General features: G+C 39.0%; 1 protein-coding gene across 7 annotated transcripts in view; it reads right to left on the reverse strand.

Moving 5' to 3' along the window:
• The window catches only part of SORBS2 (sorbin and SH3 domain containing 2), a 197640-nt gene that overhangs the window by 73136 nt on the left and 99318 nt on the right, over nt 1–25186 (reverse strand). For 5 of the 7 annotated variants that reach the window (XM_036298344.1, XM_036298345.1, XM_036298343.1 and 2 more), the window contains 4 exons: nt 19001–19050; nt 13715–13807; nt 7683–7709; nt 7048–7172 (listed from right to left, as the gene is read on the reverse strand). In XM_036298344.1, the coding sequence (XP_036154237.1) occupies nt 7048–7172; nt 7683–7709; nt 13715–13807; nt 19001–19010 (255 nt within the window). In that variant the 5' untranslated portion in view covers nt 19011–19050. Of the gene's footprint in view, nt 1–5607; nt 6253–7047; nt 7173–7682; nt 7710–13714; nt 13808–19000; nt 19051–25186 lie in introns of all 7 variants that reach the window. The other 2 variants (XM_036298337.1, XM_036298340.1) reach the window with 2 other exon arrangements.

Here is a 25186-nt window from a genome sequence, read left to right on the forward strand (position 1 = left end):
GAACAACCGAACAACTAGTCACTATGATGTGCGCTGACCACCAGGGGGTGTGCACGGAACATGGTGGGATGGTGGAGCAGGTAGTGGGGGTACCAGACCAAGGCAGGGTGCTGGTCAGTGTCATCGGGGCAAGCCTCTGGTGGTTACTGAAAATTCTTTGCTACCGCACACTGCAGTCCTGCCCAGTGCTCGTACCCGCTGCCAGTGCCCGGCATTGGTCCCAATCGCCCCTAAGGGCTGCTCCACCTCCCTCTGCTCCTGAGGGGCGATTGGGGCAGCAGCCGCTGCTTGTACCCGCTGCTGATGCTGACCCCAATCACTCTGCACTGTCAGCGGGTGCGAGTGGGGCTAGCGCTGTCAGTGTGTGGGAGCAGCGGCAGCGTGAGTGGGGCTGCTTGCAGACAGGGGACCAGGGGCTGCGGTGGAAGGGGTTGGACAGGGGTCACAGATGATGGGCAGAGACCTGCCCCTGTCCACAGCAGCCTTGTGGCCCACAATTTCTTTCAAGGTGCACGACTTTGTGCACTGGGCCCTAGTATGATGATAAGCATCAACCTTTTTTTATTTTATTTTTTATTTATTTATTTTTTTATTTTTATTGCTTAAAGTATTACATATGTGTCCATTTTATCCCCCCGCCCTAGACAGTCCCCTAGCCTCCCCTATCCCCCAATGTCTTATGTCCACTGGTTATGCGATAAGCATCAACCTTAACATGAGTGAATGTAACTCTGAAGGTATAGAGACATTCCCCCCCGCCCCCCCCCCCACACACATACCTTCAGAATAGAGGGTTTTATTGTTGTTGTTTGGTGTGGTGCCAGTGGTAAGGTAGATAGCCAAAAGTACTACAGAATATTAATACAATTAAAAGGAAAAATCTAATGACTATAAATCTCATGGGATTGGCTGGCCCGCATCCTTTGGAGTATAAACATGTAGAAGGCTAAAGCACATTCTATTTAAAACCCTCATTGTTGCCGAAACCGGTTTGGCTCAGTGGATAGAGCGTCGGCCTGCAGACTGAAAGGTCCCAGGTTCGATTCCGGTCAAGGGCATGTACCTGGATTGCGGGCATATCCCCAGTGGGAGATGTGCAGGAGGCAGCTGATCGATGTTTCTCTCTCATCGATGTTTCTGACTCTCTATCTCTCTCCCTTCCTCTCTGTAGAAAATCAATAAAATATATTTTAAAAAATATAAAAAACAAACAAACAAAAAAAACCCCTCATTGTTATGGGTAATATGATCAGTTGGTATAGTACTGTGTTCAGGAATGGTCTTTAACCATTTATTTGTTTTTCCAAAGAGACTCTCTACAGAAAACAGAACTATTACACTTTTTGAATTTCTCTCTCTACTTTCTGATATGCTCACAATTTTAAGTGTGTGTTTGTGTGTGTGTGTGTGTGTGTGTAACAGATGAAATGCCTCCAGGTGAATCATACCACACTTAAATTTCTATAAATAAAACTCAGAAGTTCAACAGTCCATTGGTCACCCACACAAATGCTCTGAAATATTTTGAGATACAGGTGTAAATTACCTCTTAGACTAGTTGGGGCTCCTTTCACATAACCCTCATGTCCACATTAAAGAGATACCCTCTTATAGGAGAGAAATACCCTCTTAGACACAGGAGGAGAGAGAATCACAATATACATATTTCCTGGAGGAGGATGTGAGGTGAGTAGGGAAAAAGTGGAATGTGTGAAAAGGGGAAGAAGGAAGTATTTTCTCAACCTGGACTACCTTGAAGTAGGAAAAACAAATTCAAATAAAAACAGGCTTTTTTTTTTTTGAGGGGTGTGTGTATGTGTTTTATTTTTCCTACTGAATTGTCAGCAGATAGATGACTGCAGAAAAATCTCATAATTGTTTGTGTCTCCATATTTTCAAGACTATTTAAAGTTGAGGTATTTGAACATAAGCCAAAAGTCACCAACTTGTTGTAAGTTTAAGTTTCTTTTTACTGTTGCGCTGGAAGGGAGGTCAGAGCTTGAAACACCAGTTTGCTGCTATCGGGTCTCGACAAGGGAAGGGCAGTGCTTATGCCTCAACATACGAATGCTCTAAGAGAGAGCACCTAGTATTCAAGACCACATTGAGCTTATTTGTCCAATGGAATTCAAACCAGAACATTAAGGAGAACCTGTGGATAAAAGGGATCACTAAGTTTAGGCTGAACCCCTCGAGGAATTAGGGAGTCAGGGAACTCAGGAAGTGTGAGCTTCATCAGTGGAAAAAGCATGTTGGGTTGGACGTCAGCATTGCAAACTCAAATGCCTGCCTTGGGCCTGGGATGGATTCAGAATGTGCAGGCCTAGTGTTGGACAGAGGGGATAGGAACTGTGGTGGAATGGAGAGAGCACGGTCCTCCTGAAGCCAAAGTAAAATTAAGTCAGTGGCAACCAAACAAACTAGATGTGTAGTCATAAGCTCCCAGGCCATCACTTCGTTGAGCCAGAGATATAAAGGCAGAGGGTGAGATGAGTGAGGCACTTATCCTGGGTGCAAAATTGAATGGAGTAACAAAAACTCACTGGAAAAGGGAAGAATGCAATCTTGGAAAAATGCACTCTTAGAACAAAATAAAAATCAGTGCCCCAAAAAAGTCATACTGAACAAAATTTAAATAATGACCAGTGCCATATCAAGCCATATTAAAGACTGAAGAAAAGGAAAGAAAAGTCTGTATCCTGGATTTTTAATGAAAGCAATCTATCTATCTATCTATCTATCTATCTATCTATCTAAGCCTAAGCGACCAGCCGACTGGCGGACTGGTTGACTATCCGGTAGCTATAATGCGCACTGACCACCAGTGGGCAGACACTCAATGTAGGAGCGGAAACCATAGGCTTGGAAACATGGAACAGACTGATGAATCTCAGAGAAAAGGGGGGAGGGGAAAGGGCGGGAAGAGATCAACCAAAGATCTTATATGCATACTAGAGGCCTGGTGCACAGATTCATGACTGGTGGGGTCCCTTGTCCTGGCCTGCGGGGATTGGGCTGAAACTGGCTCTCCAACATCCCCCAAAGGGTCCCAGATTGCGAGAGGGTGCAGGCCAAGCCACGGGACCCCACCGGTGCACGAATGCATGCACCAGGCCTCTAGTAATATTATAATACAATAATATTTTCAAAATCTGTATTTTCCTGATCTTATTTTCAATTGAGAGAATAGCCATGTTTGATAATTTCACCATGACCAGTGATGATGTCACATATTTTTAAACTAATTTAAAATGAAGTAAAATGATAATAAATTCGATTTTGGTATAAATAAAATGTTTAAACTTAAAATAATGTTCAGTTTTAATGCACTTACTTTTCTACTTTTCAATATTTTTTAAACTATTGAAATGTTCTAGAAAAAATTAATAATACCTAAAAAAATAATTATGGGGACATGTTTTTCTTTCTGTCTCTGGTTCCAATTGGCTTAACATGGCACTGTGCTCTGTAGTCTTAACACCCCTCTTCTAAGCTCTGTAATGGCTTAGCTTGTAGGCCTCACTTCTCAAGGAACATACAGAATATGTTAAATACCCAGCAAAGGGAATTGATGGGTTTTGTTCTCCTTTTCAATACAGTTGACAGTAATATACTTAAGAAAATACCTACCCCAGCCGTGGTGGCTCAGTGGTTAAGTGTCAACCAATGAACCAGGAGGTCATGGTTCGATTCCCAGTCAGGACAAATGCCCAGGTTTTAGGCTTGATCCCTAGTGTGGGGTGTGCAGGTGGAAGGCGATCAATGCTTCTCTCTCATAAGATGTTTCTAACTCTCCCTCTCTTTCTCTTTGAAATCAATACAAATAAATTTTAAAAAAGAAAATACCTAGGGAGGAGTGATATAAAAATTGATCTTTATACTAAGAAATTATTTGTATTGTATTAGGTGTCATAATGGTATTTGCCTCATTTTTCTCTTCACCTGTTAGATATAGGTACTAACATTTTTACAAACTTAAGGATCTTACACTGACTTTACTACCAGGATAACTGGAGTTGACAGTTGGAAACAAGTGAAATAATAAAAATTGCTGGCGCTTTGCGATGGGTACTTATAATGATAGAATTACCTATATCATTATTAAGACTTAAAGTTTCCATGATAATTTAAAAATAAATGATTTAAGCATTTTTGTGAAAGAAAATCTTTCCCTCCTACCCCATCTCCTTCTGTGATAATGGACGTCCTCTCTGACAGCCCTTCTCTGGGGACAAGGAGGAGACGTCCAGCAGCCACTTGTATCCTTAGGCGGCTCCATTTCACCGGCCACAGCTATTGGTCGGGAGGGGGAATGACGGAACTAACCCGGGCCCGGGAGCCACTGCCTCTCCTTGGGGATTTGAATTATATGTACCGAATGCCCCAGTCGGGGAGTTTTGTGCCGCAGAACCGCAGATGCAAGTTGACACAGAGAATGTCACGGACTTTCACAGGCAACTTGAAGTAATGAGAGAGCAGAGGCTGAGAGATGAGAATGAGGTCAACTCAGAAACAGGAGAGACAACGGGAACTATGTGGCAGGTCAGGTGGAGAGAGAGCAGCTAATGTTCTCCAGTTCCCCTAAGGCCTGGCTGTACCACCTCCTTTCATGATTCAATTATTTTTACGTAAGTCTTAATAGCCTTAGAGTTTCTACCCAAGACCTGGGTGACAAGTGACCTAACATGGTCACACAGATTTGGGCACACTGAGGGAGTGTGGCATCTGAATCAGGGGAGTAAATAGTTAAGAGATTTTGCGCATGTGAATCAAGACAATTTTGGTGCTGAAAGATCTGGCACGAAACACATTTCTTTAACACTTAAAAGTACTTGGAGTGCCCTAGCCAGTTTGGCTCAGTGGATAGAGCGTTGGCCTGTGGACTGAAGGGTCCCAGGTTCGATTCCAGCCAAAAGCACATGCCTGGGTTGCGGGCTCGATCCCCAGTGGGGGGCGTGCAGGAAGCACCCAATCAATGATTCTCTCTCATCATTGATGTTTCTACCTTTCTCTCTTTCTACCTTCCTCTCTGAAATCAATAAAAAAAAATATATATATAAAGTACTTGGAGCACCGAAGTGGTTTGCAGAGTCTTAAATGATAAATGACCATAGATGATTTCTAATAAATCAGTAGGAAGAAACTTTTAGAACATGATTTCTGGATAAAATATCTGAATAATTACATATTTTTCAAATTAAAACAAATCACCCTAGCTGGTTTGGCTCAGGGGCTACAGTGTCGGCCTGTGGACTGAAGGGTCCTGGGTTCAATTCCTGGTCAAGGACATATGCCTGGGTTGTGGGCTCGATCCTCAGTGTGGGGTGTGCAGAAGGCAGCTGATCAACGATTCTCTCTCATCATTGATGTTTCTTCCTCTCTTTCCCTCTCCCTTCCTCTCTAAAATCAATAAAAATATTTAAAAAAAGAAACCTAGAAATGTGTTGATGGGTTTCGTAGGGTTATACATGGGAGGATGGTTTCTTTCTCCTTTCCCTTCCTGATTGGACACTACCAAAGCAGTAGGTTAGGCAAGAAGCCCAGCGCGAAGGGGTTAGGGTCTCTGCAGGACACCGTCAGAAGAGATTGGAAAGTGTAATGGATCACCCGGCAGTCTGAGGACTGAGCGGTCGCAGCCACTGCAGGTTTTTGTCTCTCTTGCTGAAGAGGTATCTTTGTAGTCTCTGGAGAAAGCTCAGGTAGCTGTTTGTGGCTTTCGGGATCCTGTCCTGACAGGGGAGCTATCTGAATGGAGAGAGATGCTGTGTGTTTCTCAGGCACTGGGTTAGGGGGCGGTGAGCAGGGCCTTTTGAGGAATGATGGTAGGTCGACAGATTTGGAAAACGGTGGGGTATTAAAGGGGATGCTACTTCCTAGATCTTGGTTATGGATTAGTTTCCGTGTAGAGATTTTCCGTGTTTGAGAATCTTGCATGTAGTCCTCTTGTAGAAATGGGGTGCTACTCGTGTCAGCACTGGGTGGGGAACCTGTGCTAGAAGCTGCTGGTAGCAGGTTAGTGATTTTCTGTGTGTACGACACAGTGGTGTTAGATTCTTCGGAATATACAATGGTCTGGCTGGGGTCGCCTTCATCAGAATGCATAGCTCCCTGAAGAAATTTTTTATTAGTCAAGTACTCTGGACTGGAAGGAACGTGTGTGTTAGTTACTAGTTGGTCTAAAATGTCACCCTTTGTGTGACTGGTTGTCAAGGGGCTACAAAAGCTTTCTGTTCTGAGTGGTGGAAGGGGTGCCTGGATTGCCAAAAGCATCCGGAGGAAGAAATAATGTTGAAAGAAAAACAGAGAGAAAGTCAAAGTTAGTCATTAAAGAAACCAGTGTTAACTCCATCCTTAAAGAGGCTACAGCAATGTCATACCTTCTTACTATGGCATACATTTTGTTGGCTAGATTGATCAATTTTATTCCATTAGGAATGTGTTTTATTTTATTATCAAAAGCTGCCTTCGAGGGGAAAATAGTCTTTATACAGAATACATTATAAAGTTTGTCTCTACTGACATCCTGGGAAATTACCTTAAAAGTGAACATATGTTCTCTTGCATACGTTTAGGCTTTGAAGTGCGCGTGCGCGCACCCCCCCCCCCCCCAATTTAGTTCCATTGTTTTGATAACTCTTTTTATGCTGCAGCACAATTTTGCTTCTATCTCCAACACAGAATTCTTTTATATAATTAACAGTTGCATAACTCACATTTATAAGTGTATAATGATTGCTGAACTCATCACTTTGAAGTCTAAATCATCAGCTGATAACGTTTTATAATTCAGAAAATAACCTAAACATTAGGTTAGAAACTGATCTGCTTTTATCAGCTGAATGAAAAAAAGAACCTGTTTTGAACTTAAGACTTGTTTTCCATATTGTCTATACAAGTCTGACCAGTAGTACAAATACGAAAGCAAAAACATATTAAAAATAAAACATGTATCAAAATATGCACCTACTACTAGAAAAGTGATGCCAAAGCAGAGGGCCAACAGCCTTGCTTTAAAATAACACAACAGACAAGCGTGTGCACGAGTACCTGAGTGGGCGACCTTTTTTCTTGCAGGTTTGGTCGAACGCTTCTAAAGCCTTTTGCTGCAAGAGAGGAATATGTAGCATCTCCGTTCAGTGTGTCTTGACTTTGGTCATTGTAAGATCTCCAAGCTTTTATTAAGGGAACACAAATTGGATACAAACATATCTACATTCACTTTTAACATTTTTTGAAATAAAAATAAATGTGAAATTTTCTTCAGAAATTTAATTTAATTCAATATGCATAACTGTACATGCAAGTTAACTTTACTGTGAGGTTCACAATGTGGTTATGAATATGTTAAAAATACACACAACTCATAATGCCCTAGCTGGTGTGGCTTAGTTGATTGAGTGTCCTCCAGTGCACCAAGAGGCACGGGTTCAAATTCCAGGTCAAGGCACATGCCTGGGTTGTGGGCTCAATCCCCAGGAGGGGGTGTGCAGGCGGCAGCCAATCAATGATATTTCTCTCTCTCTCTCTCTCTCTCTCTCTCTCTCTCTCTCTCTCTCTCTCCCTCTCCTCCTCTCCCTCTCCCTCTCCCTCTCCCCCCTCTAAAATAATTAAAAACCCCACATTTAAATAGCAAAAAAAAAAAAAAGCAAATGGAATGCTTATTCAGAAGAGCTTTTTTGTACCTGAGTCTGGTGACTGAGAATCACGCCCTAAAAGAAAAAGAAATGTTCAAATTACTATGAGGGTAAAGGAAAGGAACAATTCAGTAAGATCATTTGTCAAAGAACTACATGCATTTGGGGGGGAACAATATCTCAGTTATAAAATTCTGGGTACATAAAATATACCAATGAGAAGTTTGTACATTAATTTTTTACTTCAATTAGAATATTATTCATTATATAACCATAATTTATAATTAACACACATATAAAGCATTGATTCCCCCCTCCCCTGTGTTATGGCAACCAGTAATTTTATCTTATTATTGCCCATGCAGAATGTATGAATTTCTAAATACCAAATTAAAGCATCAAAGGGTATCTGGCTTGTACACAATAAGTGTTTCTCCAGCATTAAATCAAACCTCCGGATCCTTAGCTTCTGGTGCCCTGATATTTCCATATTCAACTCCTGTATGAGACAGCAATAAATTTTTTTGTGATTTGCTTTTTTTTTATAATTTGGAGAAAGTGTAAATGTGTCTACCATATTATGTGATACTTTGAATCATTCTCTAGACTTTGAATTTTCTTCTTATTGCCACTTAAAGTCACATTCTATTCAAATATAAAAGAGCTGTTACAGTATAGTTCATTGTGTTGCAGTAAGCTGTGGAAAACAAATTTCAGTACCAAGGAATTGCTTTGATAATGCAGGAGGGAAGTGGCTCAATGACATGTACTATTAGTTCCTGGATCCCTTCTATATGTCCCCTGAGACCGTTATTAAATTGCTGTTATTTCAATGCCTAGTAGAACATGAATGTTACGTGTAAAAAGGACTCTTTGTTTTCTTTTTAATGCTTAGGAAATGGCTATTTTGAAATCTAAACACATGAATTAGGAATGATAAAAATTAGTTGAGAAATGCGAGAGTTTGAATTGAGATAAAATATGTGATGTAGATTCTTTCCAAATCAAAGGAAGAGAAATAAATGAGCCAGCACAGAGTATGTTAGAATGACTCCAGCTCAAATGCGGAAGAGAAGACTAACAAATCCGCAATTTTTAAAAAGGATATTTGCTAATTCAGTATGGATCGTAACTCCAGTAAATTCCAAATCAGGGTGGTAAGTGGGGACCATACAGTGAAAATAACTTCGAGGAGTTACATATGAAATGCTTACTAGACTATCTCTAGGATTTGATGGGAGCAGAAATGACTGAACTTCTTAATCACTTAAATGATAATGATGTCTCTATAAAGAAAACGGTGTAACACACAGAGCAGCAATTAGAATTCTGCTGTGGGCAGTCAGGGAGGGAGATTTAATAACCACCTGGTTACCACACACTGTAGATATGGAACAAGTTTTCGGACTTGAAGAAATGGCAATGGAAAGATGAGCAGTATGGATAATAGTAATAATTATCTGTATTATAATTATATGCTTGAGAATAGGGATTTCACTTTCCTCTGGTTTGATAGAACTGGGCTTTTATAAAGAAGGGTGTGTGGGTATGTATTGGGGATGGAGGTTATAGGAGACCGCTGCTTGGAGGTGCAAGAGGTATAGGCCTGGTGAGGAAGAGGAGGGCATATTGAGAAGATTTGAAGGACACTTTGAAATAAACTTCCTCTAACTGATAGTTTGTAGAGGGCCAGTTCTTTTTCTTACTGGTGACCACATTAGAGATTATGGAATGGTGAGTGGGATAGACAGTAAGTGTGAGAATCAGAGAAGAGTCATTCTAAGCTGAATCCAGGGGCTCTCTTCCCGCCACCCCCGCCCCTGCCAATACTGCCCAGGGATTTCCAAATGAAATTGTACCTGTGCTACCGGAAATAGGAGCTAGTGATCAGGGCAAACTCTGCTGAAAAAATCCTGCTCAACATAGGAGACTTGAATGTGTAGAAGCACGAGAAAGGACAAAGAATAAAAATGGCCAAGGATTAAAACTTTAGGATGAATCTGTATTTTAATGAAGTTTATGTTAATGACTAAAGTCCACACCTAAGAGGGTGGTCTCTTAAGGACACTCAAGTGTACAGCATTGCAGTTTATTTAAAATAAATCCAATTATAATATTTAAAGCACCCAGTCCTGATTTTCTATTTTATTATAGTTCTTCAGAGGCACTGAAAGATAAATAGCTCCCACATGGATACTGTTGACCTCAGCCCTGCTTTTATTTCATTCCTGCCAGGAAAGGGTAGGAAAGGGAGGATGAGTGTGGTTGGAAGCAGGTGACAGAAAGCTTGAAAACATCCTGGATCCATGTCAAGTAAAGAGAATATATGTTAAAAAAAAACTATTGAGGGTATTATGTTAAGCAAAATAAGCCATTCAGAGAAAGACAAGTATCACATAATGCCACTCATATGTGGAATCTAACGAACAAAATAAATTGATGAACAAAAGAGATCCAGAGATATGGAAGCATGTAACAGACTGATGGATCTTAGAGGGAAGGGAAGGGGGCAGGAAGAGAATAACCAAAGAACTTATATGCATATATGCATAACCCATGGAAACGGACAATAGTGAGGTGAAGGCCTGGGGAGGAGTTGGGAGCGGGGTCAATGGGAGAAAACCGGGACATCTGTAATACTTTCAACAATAAAGATAAATTTTAAAAAACGATTGAGCTGGTAAACGACTTGGCAGATGCATGGGGAAGATGGTTTTGTCCAATATCTTCAATATTATTTATGATCATTCATTGCGAAAAAACAGAGCCAGAATTCTAGGGATCAGAGCTCTAAATTTCTAGTGTTCTTTAGTAAATGGTCATTGCATCTCTGAAAATTTAAGAATGAGTAACTGGGACAGATGTGAATAGGGTCTTGGAGAATGAAGAGCCATGACCTCTCTTCACTGGTACCATGAGCACTCGCTGTGCCCAGCGGAAGGGGGGTGAGGACACTGTCAGAGAGGTTGTCCAGGCTCATTGCAGGGTTGGTGTCAGGGGCTGGACTGCATGCCCTCAGAGGTCCTTTCCAACTTTATGATTCCAACGTTTAAAGTCCTTTTAACTGATGTGGTATATTAGACATAATAAACTATATTTTTCTTGAAAATTATGATGATTTTAAATCTTATAGCTCCTTCCGTTAGATGGCTCAATTACTTTGCAAGAATTAATTTAAACCCATTAGTTAAATTCAAGTCAACTAATTGAATGCCTACAGTGCTTCTAAGTACTGGGATAAGACTTTTTATTTATTTTCTTTTTAAAAAATATATTTTATTGATTTTTTTACAGAGAGGAAGGGAGAGGGATAGAGAGTTAGAAACACCAATGAGAGAGAAACATCGATCAGCTGCCTCCTGCACACTCCCCACTGGGTATGTGCCCGCAACCAAGGTACATGCCCTGGACCAGAATCGAACCTGGGACCCTTGAGTCCACAGGCTGACGCTCTACTCACTGAGCAAAACTGGTCAGGGCTATTTTCTTCATTACCCTCATTTAATTTTGACAAATCTTTGGGAGTCTAGGAAATGATTTTCTCTTAGAAGTAGGGAGACAATAAATTCTTCTTCTTCTCCTCCCTTCCTCCCTTCCTCCCTTCCTTCCTCCTCCTCCTCCTCCTCCTCCTCCTCCTCCCCCTCCTCCTCCTCCTCCTCCTCCTCCTCCTTCTTGTTCTTCTAAAGGAGAGTTGAGTTACAGACACAAATTTTCCCAAGGGTGTAAAACGTGCAGGCGCTGTTTCCTGGGGCAGTGGTCACCACTGCATTTCATCCTTAGCAGTGTTACCTGAGACTGCCAGGTGGTTTTGGTAAAATAAAATTAATTTCGAAAGGCTTATCATCTCTCTATACTTGTCATTTTGGTTCTAGCTTAGATTTTTAAAACATCTATGTGCCTATGAATTATCTGATGGGATTCTACTTCTTGTAAAAGGGAAAGAGAAAGACTGACTTAGACAACTAATAGTTGATGACCAGCAGCTTATCAATATAAGCAGCTTTTCATCTGAGAGAGGGAACCTTTTGTGGAGGTAGTTAGTCTTTTACTTAAAGGCTCTGTGGTTTTTAACAATACCTAATGCAATAAATACTTGATAATCCCCTTTTAATTCACGAAAAGATACTGTGCCAAATAAGTTCTTCTGAAGGCTACCATAAAGTGAAGGGCCTACAAAGAGGATGTTTTCTTTCTTCAAAATGGAATTAAAACTAATTTTAGGAAGGGATCGTACCTATGTGTCTTAATACAAAAGAGGCCTATTTTTAATGTAACAATGAAGTCCAAAATCCAGGGGGCTTCATTCTCTAGAAATCTTATTCCCTTATGGTATAAAATTTAAAACGGCCCATAGCCACTACATACTTATTGCTGAATATTATTTCATATTCCTAAAATATTTAAATGTTTGCTATTATTTTGATTCTGAAGCATTAAATATTTTCTTGTAAGTTTTGTGATATGAAGTTGCTGATATTCTAGTGTAGACTCTCCAAAGTGGCAATCTCTAACCCGGTCACTTATTCCTTCAGTGGTTACCTTTGTAGATAATGATGACTCGGCATTGTTGAACCGATGCCACACGTCCTAGAAGGTGCTGCAGGCCGCGGGCCACCTCTGTGTAGCATGGGCTAGAATTTACTTGGCTGAAATGTCAGCGGTATTCATGGTATAGGCATTCCCCTTTCCTGATGGCTCTGGACTTCATTTTATTTATTTTCTTATTTCCCTTTATTCCCATTTCCCTCAGGTATCGCATGTAAACACATTTGTAGCTTTTGTAACATCTTTTCATGCTCATATACACATGAGCAAACATGTACAAATACATACTAGCATATATATGTATAGAAATATTTTTTAACTAAACTGAAATGGTACTACATACATTGCAATGAAACTTGCATTTTAAAAAAATGTAATATATTCTGGAACCACCTGGCCTGCTATTTAAACTTGGACATTGAGATCCGTTTGTGGATTGGAGGTGGCGGGCAGGAGTGGGTTTCTCCAGATGGAAGCTTGCTCTTCCTCAACAGCGTGGGATAGTTTCGGACCAAGGACATTTTGAGCATTTAATCAACGACCACATGTATGTGTGTACAAGATACTGACGTGCAGAGTGAGAATTAAAATTATTCAAACACTCTCCATCCCTTTTCCACTTCTGCTCCAAAACCCCACAAATAGAAATAAAAAACAAAGAACCGCCCCCTCCCCCCCCCCGCCCCCACCCCCAAGTAACCAACCAAGAACCAAACCTATCAGTCAGAAAGAGGTGCAGGCCTGTTTCTGGGTCTGGAGTCCCTGAGGTTCTCAGGCTCACGTGGAGCTGCCAGAGCCATGCCCCCTCTCAGAGCAGACTGTGCCCACCAGTTTAGGTAAGTCCCCACAGACATTTATTAGAGATACCCACCTCGGTATTTGCTGAAATATCACGCTCCCAATTACCTTCTAGAGTACATGTATATCTGTGGTTGCACCCAGGTATACATATGGTGCTAATCTTAATTGCACCAAGGTGTTTAAAAATACGTATGAGAAGGGTCTTTGCTGACTGGGTTAAAGGAAGGTTTAAGATCTCTTTCAAAACAAATTATCATCCTGTTTGCAACCTTTGGTGAAAAAGTGAATTAATAAATATTCAGTTTCCTACAAATCCCTCTCTCTGACCCCTGTGTCCCCATCCCTCAATAGTTTTTAGCTTAAAACAACAATAGCAAAAGCAACTATGAGTTATCTTGATTAAATATTGTTACTTTAGTTCATAAGAGACAAAAGCTTAAATAGTTATTAACACTTGCAGTTACCCAACACATTTTGGCAAGTCACTGTTGTTTTTAATTAGATTTTTAAAATGTTTTCTACAAGATATCGGTTTCCTTTGGCTTTTTTATTTTTAGAACAAAAACAGTCAGGAGGGATAGGAGCTATTCTTGAGACAAGAAATGTAAGAACTTGTGGGCCATTCACAAGGTATTTACAGTCACTTTCTTCATCCAAACAAGATAATTCTGGAAAGAGAGAAAGGTCAGACAAAGCCATTCAAGTGTGACATTCTGGAGTTAGTGATATTATACCTGCAGCCAATAGGTTTGGAGAACTTTGAACTCTCTTCACAGATGTTAATGTAACAGACATGGCGGCACGTTTGCGAGCACACCCACCGCTATCTGGAAGCAAAAAAATGATATAGCAGAAGCCACAGCAAAGGAAAAGCACATGCAATCTCATGCATTTTAAGTGGAATATGCCAGACATCCATGGGAAAGATGAACAGCCAGAATTAGTAACCAGGAGAATCCATACGCAAATTTTACAACCACCCCAAACTCAAAACAAAACAAAACAAAACAAAACAAAACAAAACAAAATAAAACAAAACAGCAGGGGTTTGTTTTAGAAATAGATGCCAATCCTTTAATAAAAATTTTTTAAAAAAATGATTTACTTAACATTTTATGGTTTTTCTTTAATGAAAACATAAAAGTATAAAACTCAACTTTGTTTATACCTTTTTCATCCAACTGTTAAATTTTTATGCAGAGTAACTAGCTTTTAGAGTTATGAATAAGCGCTCGTTCAGGATTAAGAGCCATAATATAATATACTTTTGTAGCCATCATTTAGGCTTACTGTGTTTTAGCTATTATGAATCCTGAAGATGGTTTTAAGCACCTCTTGAAGTAAATGCTGTTAACAGATATAGCCATGATATGTTTGATATATGGGATTCTTAAAGAGAAATATAGCATTATGGAAATTCGATGTCTTCCCATAGTTACTATAAGTTATGGAAATAATTAGCCTAGTTGAAATCAAGACAATATTGACACATAGAGTATTGAAATGACCATGCTAAAAATTAATTTGGCTTTATAGTTTTGAACATGTACATGATGATCTACCTATTTACACTTACACAAATATCAACTTGAAGTAAAGTAAGTGAAAAGGTACCAGCTATTATAATGTGATATAAGTTTTGAGTTACAAGACTTCTAAAATTGAAAGGTTAATGTTCTATTTATGAACAGATTCCAATTCCATTCCCACATTCCTTTGTATATGGAATGTGCAATAAATAGTTTTTCTCATTCCCCTGAAACCAAAATAACCGAAGTTTAAATCTTTTTTAAAGTTATAACAAAAGAGACAAATAATGTAACCAGCAATATAACATAAATCATTATATATTGCCACATGCTATTCTCATTCTTTTTTTCTTTTTTTAATATATTTTTTTATTTTTCAGTTACAGTTAACATACAATATTATATTAGTTTCAGGTGTACAATGTAGTGATTAGACAGTTATACTTCTTGTTTATTTCTTTAAAAAAAGTATCCACTTTGTTTACTGAACATGAAGGAACTTAATGCTTGGAAGTATGATCTGAACTAATTACTGGTAAAATCACAAGTAGTAAGGTCAGTAGACCTTAAAATTGGTGGAATTGTCTTCATATCAAAATACAATTTCTTAAATATGTTTAAAATAACAGTTTTCTAATGCAGATAATAATTAGAATAGAAAAATGAAACAACATAAGAAAGTCAAATAAATCAAAGACTATAATTCAAAGACCCAACATAAAAAGACATAAACGGTGGAAGCATCAACTAAAGATGTCTTCAAGGGAGGCAACAATGGGACACAGCAAACTCTGCAAACTGAAAATAGCTATGAGGGATGAGAGTTTCTGATAAATGGAGGTAATGTTCTTGAATATACGGTTGTAGCAGCTTCGATGGTCTAACAGGGTTGTGTAGTCAAGGGGCTACACATACAAGTGAACTGATGGCTCTTGGAGAGACTTTATTTTCTAGTTCTATTAATTCTGAACATCTGAAGACAAGCAGTGAGAAAGATAAAAAGGGGGGATTTCAGAATGAGAAGATTCAAGGTCATTGGTAAAACCTATGGTTCCCAAACTGTGCTGAGGTGCCCTGGCTACTTCAGTTGGTTCATGAGGGTTTTGAGGGATATTTTACATTTTTTAGGAAAACTCAGTGGTATCTATTAGATACTACATCAACTACTAGCCTGAGTTAGTTTCCAGTTTCACCATAATAAAGCTTGTGTTGTCTTCCTTTAGATGATATTATATCTTTGAAAAGTTGGGTTTTTGGTGATGGCTGTGACAAAGTACCCCATGAAAGTAATTTTGGGCAGTAAATGAGACTGGTGATGTACAATCTGAGTTCAAGGTCTGCGGGGTTTTGCAGTGCCCAATAAACACACACGTTCCCTTAGTTATTAACTGCAGTCATAAAAAACAAAATAAAATGATTATTTTTTTTCAATTTAAGTGTATTATTTTTTCAAATTGCTTCTGAGTTGACAGAATATAAGTATTTATTAAGTTGTTTGCCCCTAGATAATTCATAAATGGAACTGTTGGGTATTTCTTTTGGCCTGAGAGTGTAGGAACCTCTGGGTTAAATAGTATCTATATTCTAAGGAACTCTAAGACCTAGATGAAATAAATGGAGAATCTGTCTTTATTAACAGCTTAATAAGGAGCTTAATTAGAAAAGTTGAGGCATTTGTGAAATTGCTGGAACAGAGAAATCTTTTCTATCCCATTCCTACTTACTCGTGTGTTGATACTTTCTGTGCTTTCTTAAGGGTGTTTTTAAGATCTCAAAATGAGGATCTGTCTTGCATGCCTTAGGTCATTCTGAAGAACCCTAGTGCCACTCTCACCTTCACCTAGTCATGAATGACTTGCACCTCTTCCTCCCAGATGCATGATTCTTGAGAGCTGTTTCCACTGCTGAAAACACTCATGGGTAAAGCACATACAATGGATTACTTCATGTCTTTCTCTCTTTCCTTTCTTCCAGAGCTAAGATTTGCCTTAGAAAATAATGGGTCACAGATTCTTAGAGTGGAAATATAGCATGTTTTGCACATATTTTATACATTGTTCAGAGACTTTAGTGTAAAAAATGAACACATTTCCTCTGGCTCATTTAGTATTTGACTAAAACAAAGAGCTGCTTTGCTTGAAAATAATCTTTTTTTTTAACTTCAGTGACTGACACATAGGTATTTAAATAGTAATATATGTCTTTAGTGATTAGTAGGTAGATAACGAAGACTAATTTGATGTGTTAGATATTTCAGTACTAACGTTTCATTTTGTAGATATAGCAACAATGCTTTCTTCACCTTCCTACAGCAATATTTACACATATATTAAAAAGTGGCATGTTTTTATAATAGCACTATAGTTTTAGTTTGGAATTTTAAATAAAGGGTTTGTCACTTCTTACCAATTTTGTGTGCATAAGTTTGAATATCATATTTCACATGCATATGTACATATAGGTTCGCCCATATAAATAAAATAGCTGTGCAAATTGGCATTCTACATGGAGCCAAGCTCCTTTTACATGAGAGGATGCTTTAGAGCAGCGGTTCTCAACCTGTGGGTCGCGACCCCTTTGGGGGTTGAATGACCCTTTCATAGGGGTCGCCTAAGGCCATCAGAAAACACATATATAATTACATATTGTTTTGTGATTAATCACTATGTTTTAATTATGTTCAATTTGTAACAGTGAAATTGGGGGTCACCACAACACGAGGAACTGTATATTAAAGGGTCGTGGCATTAGGAAGGTTGAGAACCACTGCTTTAGAGGGTTATATTCATGCTACTATAGCAGACACCTGGCTCAAGTACCCTAAACAAATATACAAATGTCTATTTGCCTACTTTGCCATTAGAGTTGAAGTCTATGCACAGGAGGATTAATTATTTAATCACATATTATACATCTGTCATGATAGGGTTATAATAAATAGAAGTCAGCACTCCACAAGGTGAAGGATATTGGGAAGTTATGTCTTAAGTCAACTTAAGTCTGTGAGAAGATGTCTCAGAACGATTATGGAAATCAATGCCTTTCTGTTATTATTAGTTGTGGAAATATAACCTCCTCCTGCGGACCTTCTGCTGCATTGACTGCAGTTTCACAACATGACTTATCCTAGTTCAGCTACGAGCTGTCTATTCTATTTGCTTTCTTTAATCTCCTTTACCTAATACTATTCCTTCTTCTATTTCCCATGTCCAATTCCCACACTTCCCATTGTCCAAATGCCTTTACTTGGTTCATCTCCAGGGTTATAATTTCTCTGGGTTTCTAAGTCTTCCTTGTATATTTTGACTGTCTCCAGTATCCTTGTCTTGCCTGTTGCTCTACATATCTATGAGTTGTCGACATTCACAGGGGCCAGCTGACCTAGAGTTTAGAGGTCAGTTAGGGCAGGTTTCTGCTAAGGGGCAGTCACAGCATCACGGGGAATGGGGCATGTTGTCTACACTTGATCTAGGGATTAGAGACTGGTTCTCACCAGTGGTTGCTAATCCTCCCCTGATAACAAGAGACAGCAAACTTTCCAGTGATTGCTTGCAGATAGGAAACAGTATTTTTTAAACACAAGTTACAAAATTTCAGTGAGAAAGTTGTTTTCCAGAATTACTTACGATCGAATATAAAGATTTCAGGGGAGAAAAGGTGAAAATGTATGCGAAAACATTTCTACTATGGAAAAAAATTCATGTACATAGCATGTATCACAAAGACTGTACAATTAATCTGTATACAATACAGAGTTCAGAGGCACCCATGTTGTTAAGCTAATTGGAAATACTGTTCTCACATCTAAAAATCTAATGCTTATGTCAGTGGTTCTCAACCTTCTGGCCTTTTAAATACAGTTCCTCATGTTGTGACCCAACCATATAATTATTTTTGTTGCTACTTCATAACTGTAATGTTGCTACTGTTATGAATCATAATGTAAATATCTGATATATAGGATGGTCTTAGGCGACCCCTGTGAAAGGGTCGTTTGGCCGCCAAAGGGGTCGCGACCCACAGGTTGAGAACCGCTGCTTTGGTGTATTGTGTGTATGGATTAATTAAGCTGATTTCATAAGAAGCTTTGGCACTGTCTGCTGGCTGTCAACATAAAGGGTTTATAATGGGAAACTTTAAATGTTTTCCACTCAGCAACCTGCCTATGAATTTAGCCTATTCTAAGAAGGATTTCAAATGTATACATGCAAATGACATTCCACCTCTTCCTAGGGTACATAGGAGTTAATTTCAAGACATGATTAACAGAAAAAAATTGAGTAAGAGTAGATAAAACCCAAAATTCTACTTTTAATTGCTATAAGACTAGAACATAAAGACAAAGACATTGAGTAATGAGTGTACACTATCCATCTAATCAGAAACTCAGGATCACATTTGAGTCAGCAGAGTGCTAACCTAATGATTTAGGGCCAAGATGGTGTGTAGAGAGCAGTGCTGAAAAGGTTAAAACTAAGAGAGACGGCATACCTGTATTCATTGTGACCTTGGAGGGTTTGTTATTAAAGTCTTCAGTTTTCCTGTAGAAAAAAAATGATGTTTTAATTTGTTCATTAGCGCGCAGAACAAAATATCATAACGTGCAACTGGTTTTTGGTGTACCTGTGAGTTAATATCTCATTATCATTAGTCTTATTTAAATCAAGATGTAATAAGGTGGGCAGAATCTATAATTCTATTAAAGTTAAATTTCAGTTATTATTAGTTCTATGCTCATAACCATAAACTTAAGTTTTTATTTTACGGTGACCATTAGTGGGTGAAAATGAAGAAAAGCTCTCATTTTAAAAAATTCAATTTCTCTCATACGCATTTATAACTAAAAGGTTTTGCTCTTTAAGCCTGAAGAGATCATTAGTTATAAAGTGTCACCTTTCAAAGTTTTAAAATATACCCAGGAACTTTGAAATCTAACATATTATTCAATTTATTATATTCAATTTATTACTGGAACAATTTATTACCAGGGAATATTTAATGTATTAAATTAAAAATAAACATTTTAATAAAATGTTTGCAGAACAATTATTGTGGAAAAACATTTTTTAATGTTGAATATTATTTTATGATGCATGAGATGACTTAGTTCTTTCCCTGTCATATCGTCTTAGCCCATTTTTAGAGTTTCTGATTTATCCATACCCGAAGACCAAAGATGAGGAACATGCTCTCATAGGAAGCAAACCTTACAAGAGCCAGAGCTCTCTGGAGATGTTTAATCCCAGCGACGCGGCCGTTGCTAATGGCTAGGGCCTACTGTTGGATGGACATGAACTTCCCCAACACCACTCACTGAGTGCCGGAGTCCCACCCCAGCAGGTCCAGGGGTTCCCAAAGGTGTGGATGGAGTCGGCGAAGAAGGAATGACACAGAGACAGTGTTCAGTTGATCAGCAGCCTAGCCAGGATCTCTAGCCAGGATCTCAGCCAGTTCTGGTCTGGATCTCCAGCGAAGTTCTGCTGTTTATTGTCTTGTTACATCCGTATTTATCCCAGTTGATTTTAATCCTGTCAATTTCTATTATAAAGGTTAGGGCGTTTCTTATCTCCATTCCAGGGAGTAAAGATTATGTAGCTTAAGCATGATTGTTTGTAGTGATTAACTGCCCGCCTGGCACTTAGTTAAGGAGTTTCATCCCCTCCCTGACTTCAGGGAAAAATTCCTACCTGGGGAAACAACCTTTCTAGGAGAGGCATCCCCTCCCTGACTTCAGGGAAAAATTCCTACCTGGGGAAACAACCTTTCTCGGAGAGGTGACCTTGGTTAAAACACACAGCGCTAAGGGGAGCAAACATATTAAGAACAGTATGCTATATACGCCAGGTCCCTTGAAACATATGCTGTGCAGATGTTTCTTTCCTGCAGCGACTGTGTCAAGCAGCAAGGATGGACCGGCTTCCGGCAACTGAGTTGCCATGCATATTAGCACTCTAACATCTGATAGTTTAATTTTTTTTTTATACTTTGTGGATGAGTGGGGATAATGTTGAAATGAAATAATCTGTCATGATTTGTCAAAAAAGACTGTCGATAAATATGTTTTTCTTCAATCCGTAAAGGGCACCAAATGAGCTTCTTTGGCTTTCTTGTCTGTCTGCCTGGTTCTCGCCCTCTCCACCTTTCAGAATGTTTCTCCTGTCCTCATGTGCTCTGCTCCGCTCACCATCTATCATTCTCTTCCAACATGGCCATTGCAGTTCACCTCTGTTAGAAAGCTGAGTTTTGTTCATTACTACTGTGAAATTCTAATAAAGCTAAAATGCAAACACCAGCTAACTATGATGATGATACCCATTTTCTCTCCCAGGGTGGGGAAAGAAATGGTGAAATAAAATAGCATGAAAGTAGTCATAATTAGGGAGCTATTTCTAGTCAGATTTCCAATGCTTTACTAGAGAATTACTTATTTCCAGGGACTTTAATTTTTTTTATAACATTAAGTCCCTAAATGTAACCAGTTTTCATCAGATGGTTTCATCTTCATTATTTATCTAGAGCAGTTTTACTTATATTTAGCAGCTATTGTTGGAGGGAGATTATAGCACTGTTGGAATTTCAGATTTTATTAATTTATACTTTACTATTTTGAAAATGTGTATTATTTCAAATGACTATTTAAATCTGTTTCTTTTTTTGTTTCTTATAAAAATCATACTTGGCTTATTCAGTCAATTGTTTTGGGCTATGAATTTTTGCAAATGTATTGGAAAATATATCTTGTGACAATTTTGAAACATGGACTATGCTATTGATTTTTTACAGAGCTTATACTGTGAAAGGAAGAGGCTGAATTTGCATATTGAAATAAATGGGAAAATTATACAAAGAAAAAGTAGCATAAAAATGCACCTAAAATATATGAGGTATAATTATGAACCAAGAGGAAAAGGATTTTACCTTTGATGACTAGATTGAATTAACTGATACCTTGGTACTCAATGAGGACAAGGGTAATGAACATAAAGAATGAATACAATCACAGTGCTGATATTCACCCCAATTTAATCTTAGAGTTATAAACGGAAAACAATTCAGATGCTATTCTTGTTTTGTAGTGCTTTCATATCACCCAATTGTTTTCACTGTTATACGGAACCGAACACCTAGTACCATGATTTTACAGTGGAGTTCACAATAAAATTTCATAGGCCAATTGATGTTAAAATGCGATAGGGAGAAACTTATCTCTTATATTTCAGTGCGTACAAATTAACAGCTCCTCTCCCCTCCTCCCCTCCCCCCAGCTTCCTCAGAATACACAGACAAATATGCCACATCACTAAGAAGCTCTGCTGGTAGCCTGCACACCACCTGTGTTGAAGAGACAGAGGCCAGTGAACCGGGAGGAGGCAGTGGTCAATGCAGGAGGCTTGAGAAAGCTCCGTCAAACTATTTATTTTACTCTCTCAGTAGCAAAACTCCTAATATGTTAACCTTAAATGGAGAAAATAAATGGAAAGGAAAACCCTCAGGGGATGTCTGTGACCAAGGCTAAAACAAGAAGGGATAAACATTCTCCAGAAATTGAGGACTGCAAGGACATTCCCCAAATTCTCTTTTCTCACTCCTTTCCAAGAACACTTTATGTTTAAAACTGTTTTAAGTTTTAAAACTGAATGACAAGAGAGCGCTTGGACTGGAACACTACTGATTGGTGAAATATTAAACCTGTCTCAAAGGTTGGGCTCTCAGAGTCCAACACCTACCAATAAGCCAGAATAGTGCTTTTGATAGTGAGTTAGAGAATGGATTGTCAAAATTTGTGGTTTGAATTCAACTGCATATATTTACAAAATATCTGACACTCCAAAAGTAAAATCGGATTATCGGGAACAAAGAGAGGCGCCACAAATCCTTGAGCGTTTCACCTTTAAAGTGATGTATCCTGTTACTTATAAATGAAATTTGTGAGGTTTTTCGACTTCACACTGTTGTACATGTCAACATGTGAAATGACTAACTTCCTAATCAGGCAAGATGTTTTCCAAGTTGTTAAGAGCCGAGTGATGGAGCCCCCGTCCCCCCCTCGTCCCCCCAGAACCTGAAACCCAAAAGCTTCTTGGGTGACTAATAAAAATGCATGATTCCATTTCCATTATTTGCACAAAAGCCATTAACAAATCCATGACTGAGAACTCTCTTTAGACAGTCTAAACTGAAGCGGATCTAATCCCTTTTGTTCTGTTCTGAAAGTGTGTCTTTGATTGGACTTACATAACAAGCATGGCTTATTCTGGAAAGCATCAAATTCCTGGAGTGTTTGCGTGCTACCAAAAGAGACAGTATTTCAAGTATTTCCTTAAATTGGAATTGAACCAGGGCCAAGGCAGTGAGAACTGACGGGAAAATGCAGATTGCCTTAAACCTCAGCAGATAATCCACAGAGCAAAGAACTCTGCGCATTAGTGAGTCAAAAGGGTGGTCAGTAGGGGGTGTGGAGTTGTATTTACTTAAATTCAGTTCTTGCCAAAGTTTCATATGAAAGGCAACTTCATAGGTATCTGAATTTATGTACAGCGATGGATTTGCTTTTTGTTTGGGTTAGAGCAGCTTCATCCCCAATAAGTATATGGCAATAGATTGTGTTGGTTGTTCATGCATGGCCACAACATCGGTCTGTGTGCATAGTCTTTTAATTCTGCTTGAATTTCTTTCAATTATCAGACATCCCATTGGATCTATGGATCAGAACAGCCTTTTATTCCCAACATGCACTGGGCAGTAGATGGGGTATTTTAACTTCTGAATGAGAGTCCTAGGAAGATGTTTGATTGTTCATACAGAGGCACCTACGTGACTGTGCCCAGGATCTTGTAATTTGGCTTGAGTTCTTTTATCAGGCATCTCATTCTGAAGGGGAGCAGAGGCAAATGCTGTCCTCAATTTTGTCTGAGAATTGTGTGTCACTTTGCTTTTGTAGACTTGAATTTAGACATCAAGGCCATCTAAACAACTACAGGACTCCGTTTTAGCTCGGTTAATGCTAGAAGTTGCCCAAAGATTGTTCATGGAATAATTGTAATCAAATAATTGCTAGGGTTAGTTTGGAATTAACCTCTTCACAATTCATATACAATATTATTCAGAATAAGGGGCAGAGTCTACATGGTAAGAAAACACTGAGGGATGTTTGATTTTTTAGAGATCTGTTTGAAACACAAGAAGGAAAAAATGATGCGTATTAAGGTTATGCACCAGATTTAACCTGAATTTACTTTGAAATGGGATCATGCGTACCACTTTTTCTGGATAAACTACCCTGAGTGGTCAATACATTCCGCTCTCTTTCTGACTGGGGTAGGGAAAGTGCCAAATGATTTCATTATTTAATTATAGTCAAATGACTTAACGTAGGTGGGTGACGTTTACTTTTACTTACCTCTTCTAATACTCTGTCAAACATGCTGCTTTGAAGTTTGCACAGGAAATACACCAAGTATTTTATTTTTCTCTTTAGAGTCCTTGAGATTAGAAACATAAGAATCCACCTCAACTACTCCTCTGAAAGGTTCCTCCTGACTGACAGCCAGTATCTGATGCCAACTCACAGGCTCCCTTGCCTCTGAGTGAGCGGTACCAATCATCACAGTCAACTGTGAGCACAGTTGTGTATGCTCAGAGTCTGCAATAAGAACTCGAAATTCCTCCCACCTTTCCTGGGCTAGTGGGGCCTGAAGATGGGTCCTTAAGTTTTCAGGAGCCAAGTTACCCACAGCTTGTAGGCGTGAATGCTGGGGTCAGGACGTATTTCACAGCATTTGTAGAAATAAAAGAAATCACCATGAAGAGTGAAGAACAAAAGCACACGAGGCCATGGATTATTTTCACAAGAATATACTAAGTATTCTCTTTACGCACACCAAATTTCCCATGCCTGGAAAAACCTCCTGAAGAACAGCACCATATGTTTCTCAAGGAAATCCGCGATTTTCCTTTTGAGTCTTCATAAATGCAAGCTAGTGAAAATACGGACATATTTTCCCTAAGACCATACTGGTTAGAAGTAAGGAGTCACCACCTGGTCAATCATTTTCTTTCTGATACTGTTCCAAAGCCTCAGAGTCTGTGATCATTCTCTTATTTAACTGTAAAAGAATGTGGATTTTTATTTTTTTTTTTTACACATGAAATGGTCTTGAGATTTAATGTTGCTCTAGTATCTGACTTTCATGGTAATTCCCTACTTATGCTTAAGAGTGATTACAGGGTACATCTAAATACTTACAAACACATCTTTTTTTCTCAAAGTCATTTGAGTAAGTGGGTAATACAGTGCTAGAAAACGTCCATTGGCTTCTATTATGTCTATCAAAAGCCAAATGGATTCCTGATGAAAGGGAATCAGGTGCCTAATGGAGGTCCGGCAAGGCAGGCACATTATCAGAGAACTCTGAGGAATGAGAAGATTGGGACACATGCTCCAGGGGAACTGAATAGTGTGGGAAGGGGAGGTCTGAGTCTGGCAGACGTGGAATCAAAACTCAGTTCTGCCATATCCAGCCATGCCAGTGCCATCACCATCTGCTTCGGCAGTGGCAACAGCGGCAGGATCAAACCTATCCCCTCCCCCACCGCAGCAAACCATCCCCAATCTGGCCAACTGGCATCTTTCCCATTCACCCATATTTCAAATAGCTTGAGGAAGATCTTTAGCTT

Source organism: Myotis myotis, unplaced genomic scaffold (genome assembly GCF_014108235.1).
Source record: "Myotis myotis isolate mMyoMyo1 unplaced genomic scaffold, mMyoMyo1.p scaffold_m19_p_3, whole genome shotgun sequence".
Taxonomy (NCBI): domain Eukaryota; kingdom Metazoa; phylum Chordata; class Mammalia; order Chiroptera; family Vespertilionidae; genus Myotis; species Myotis myotis.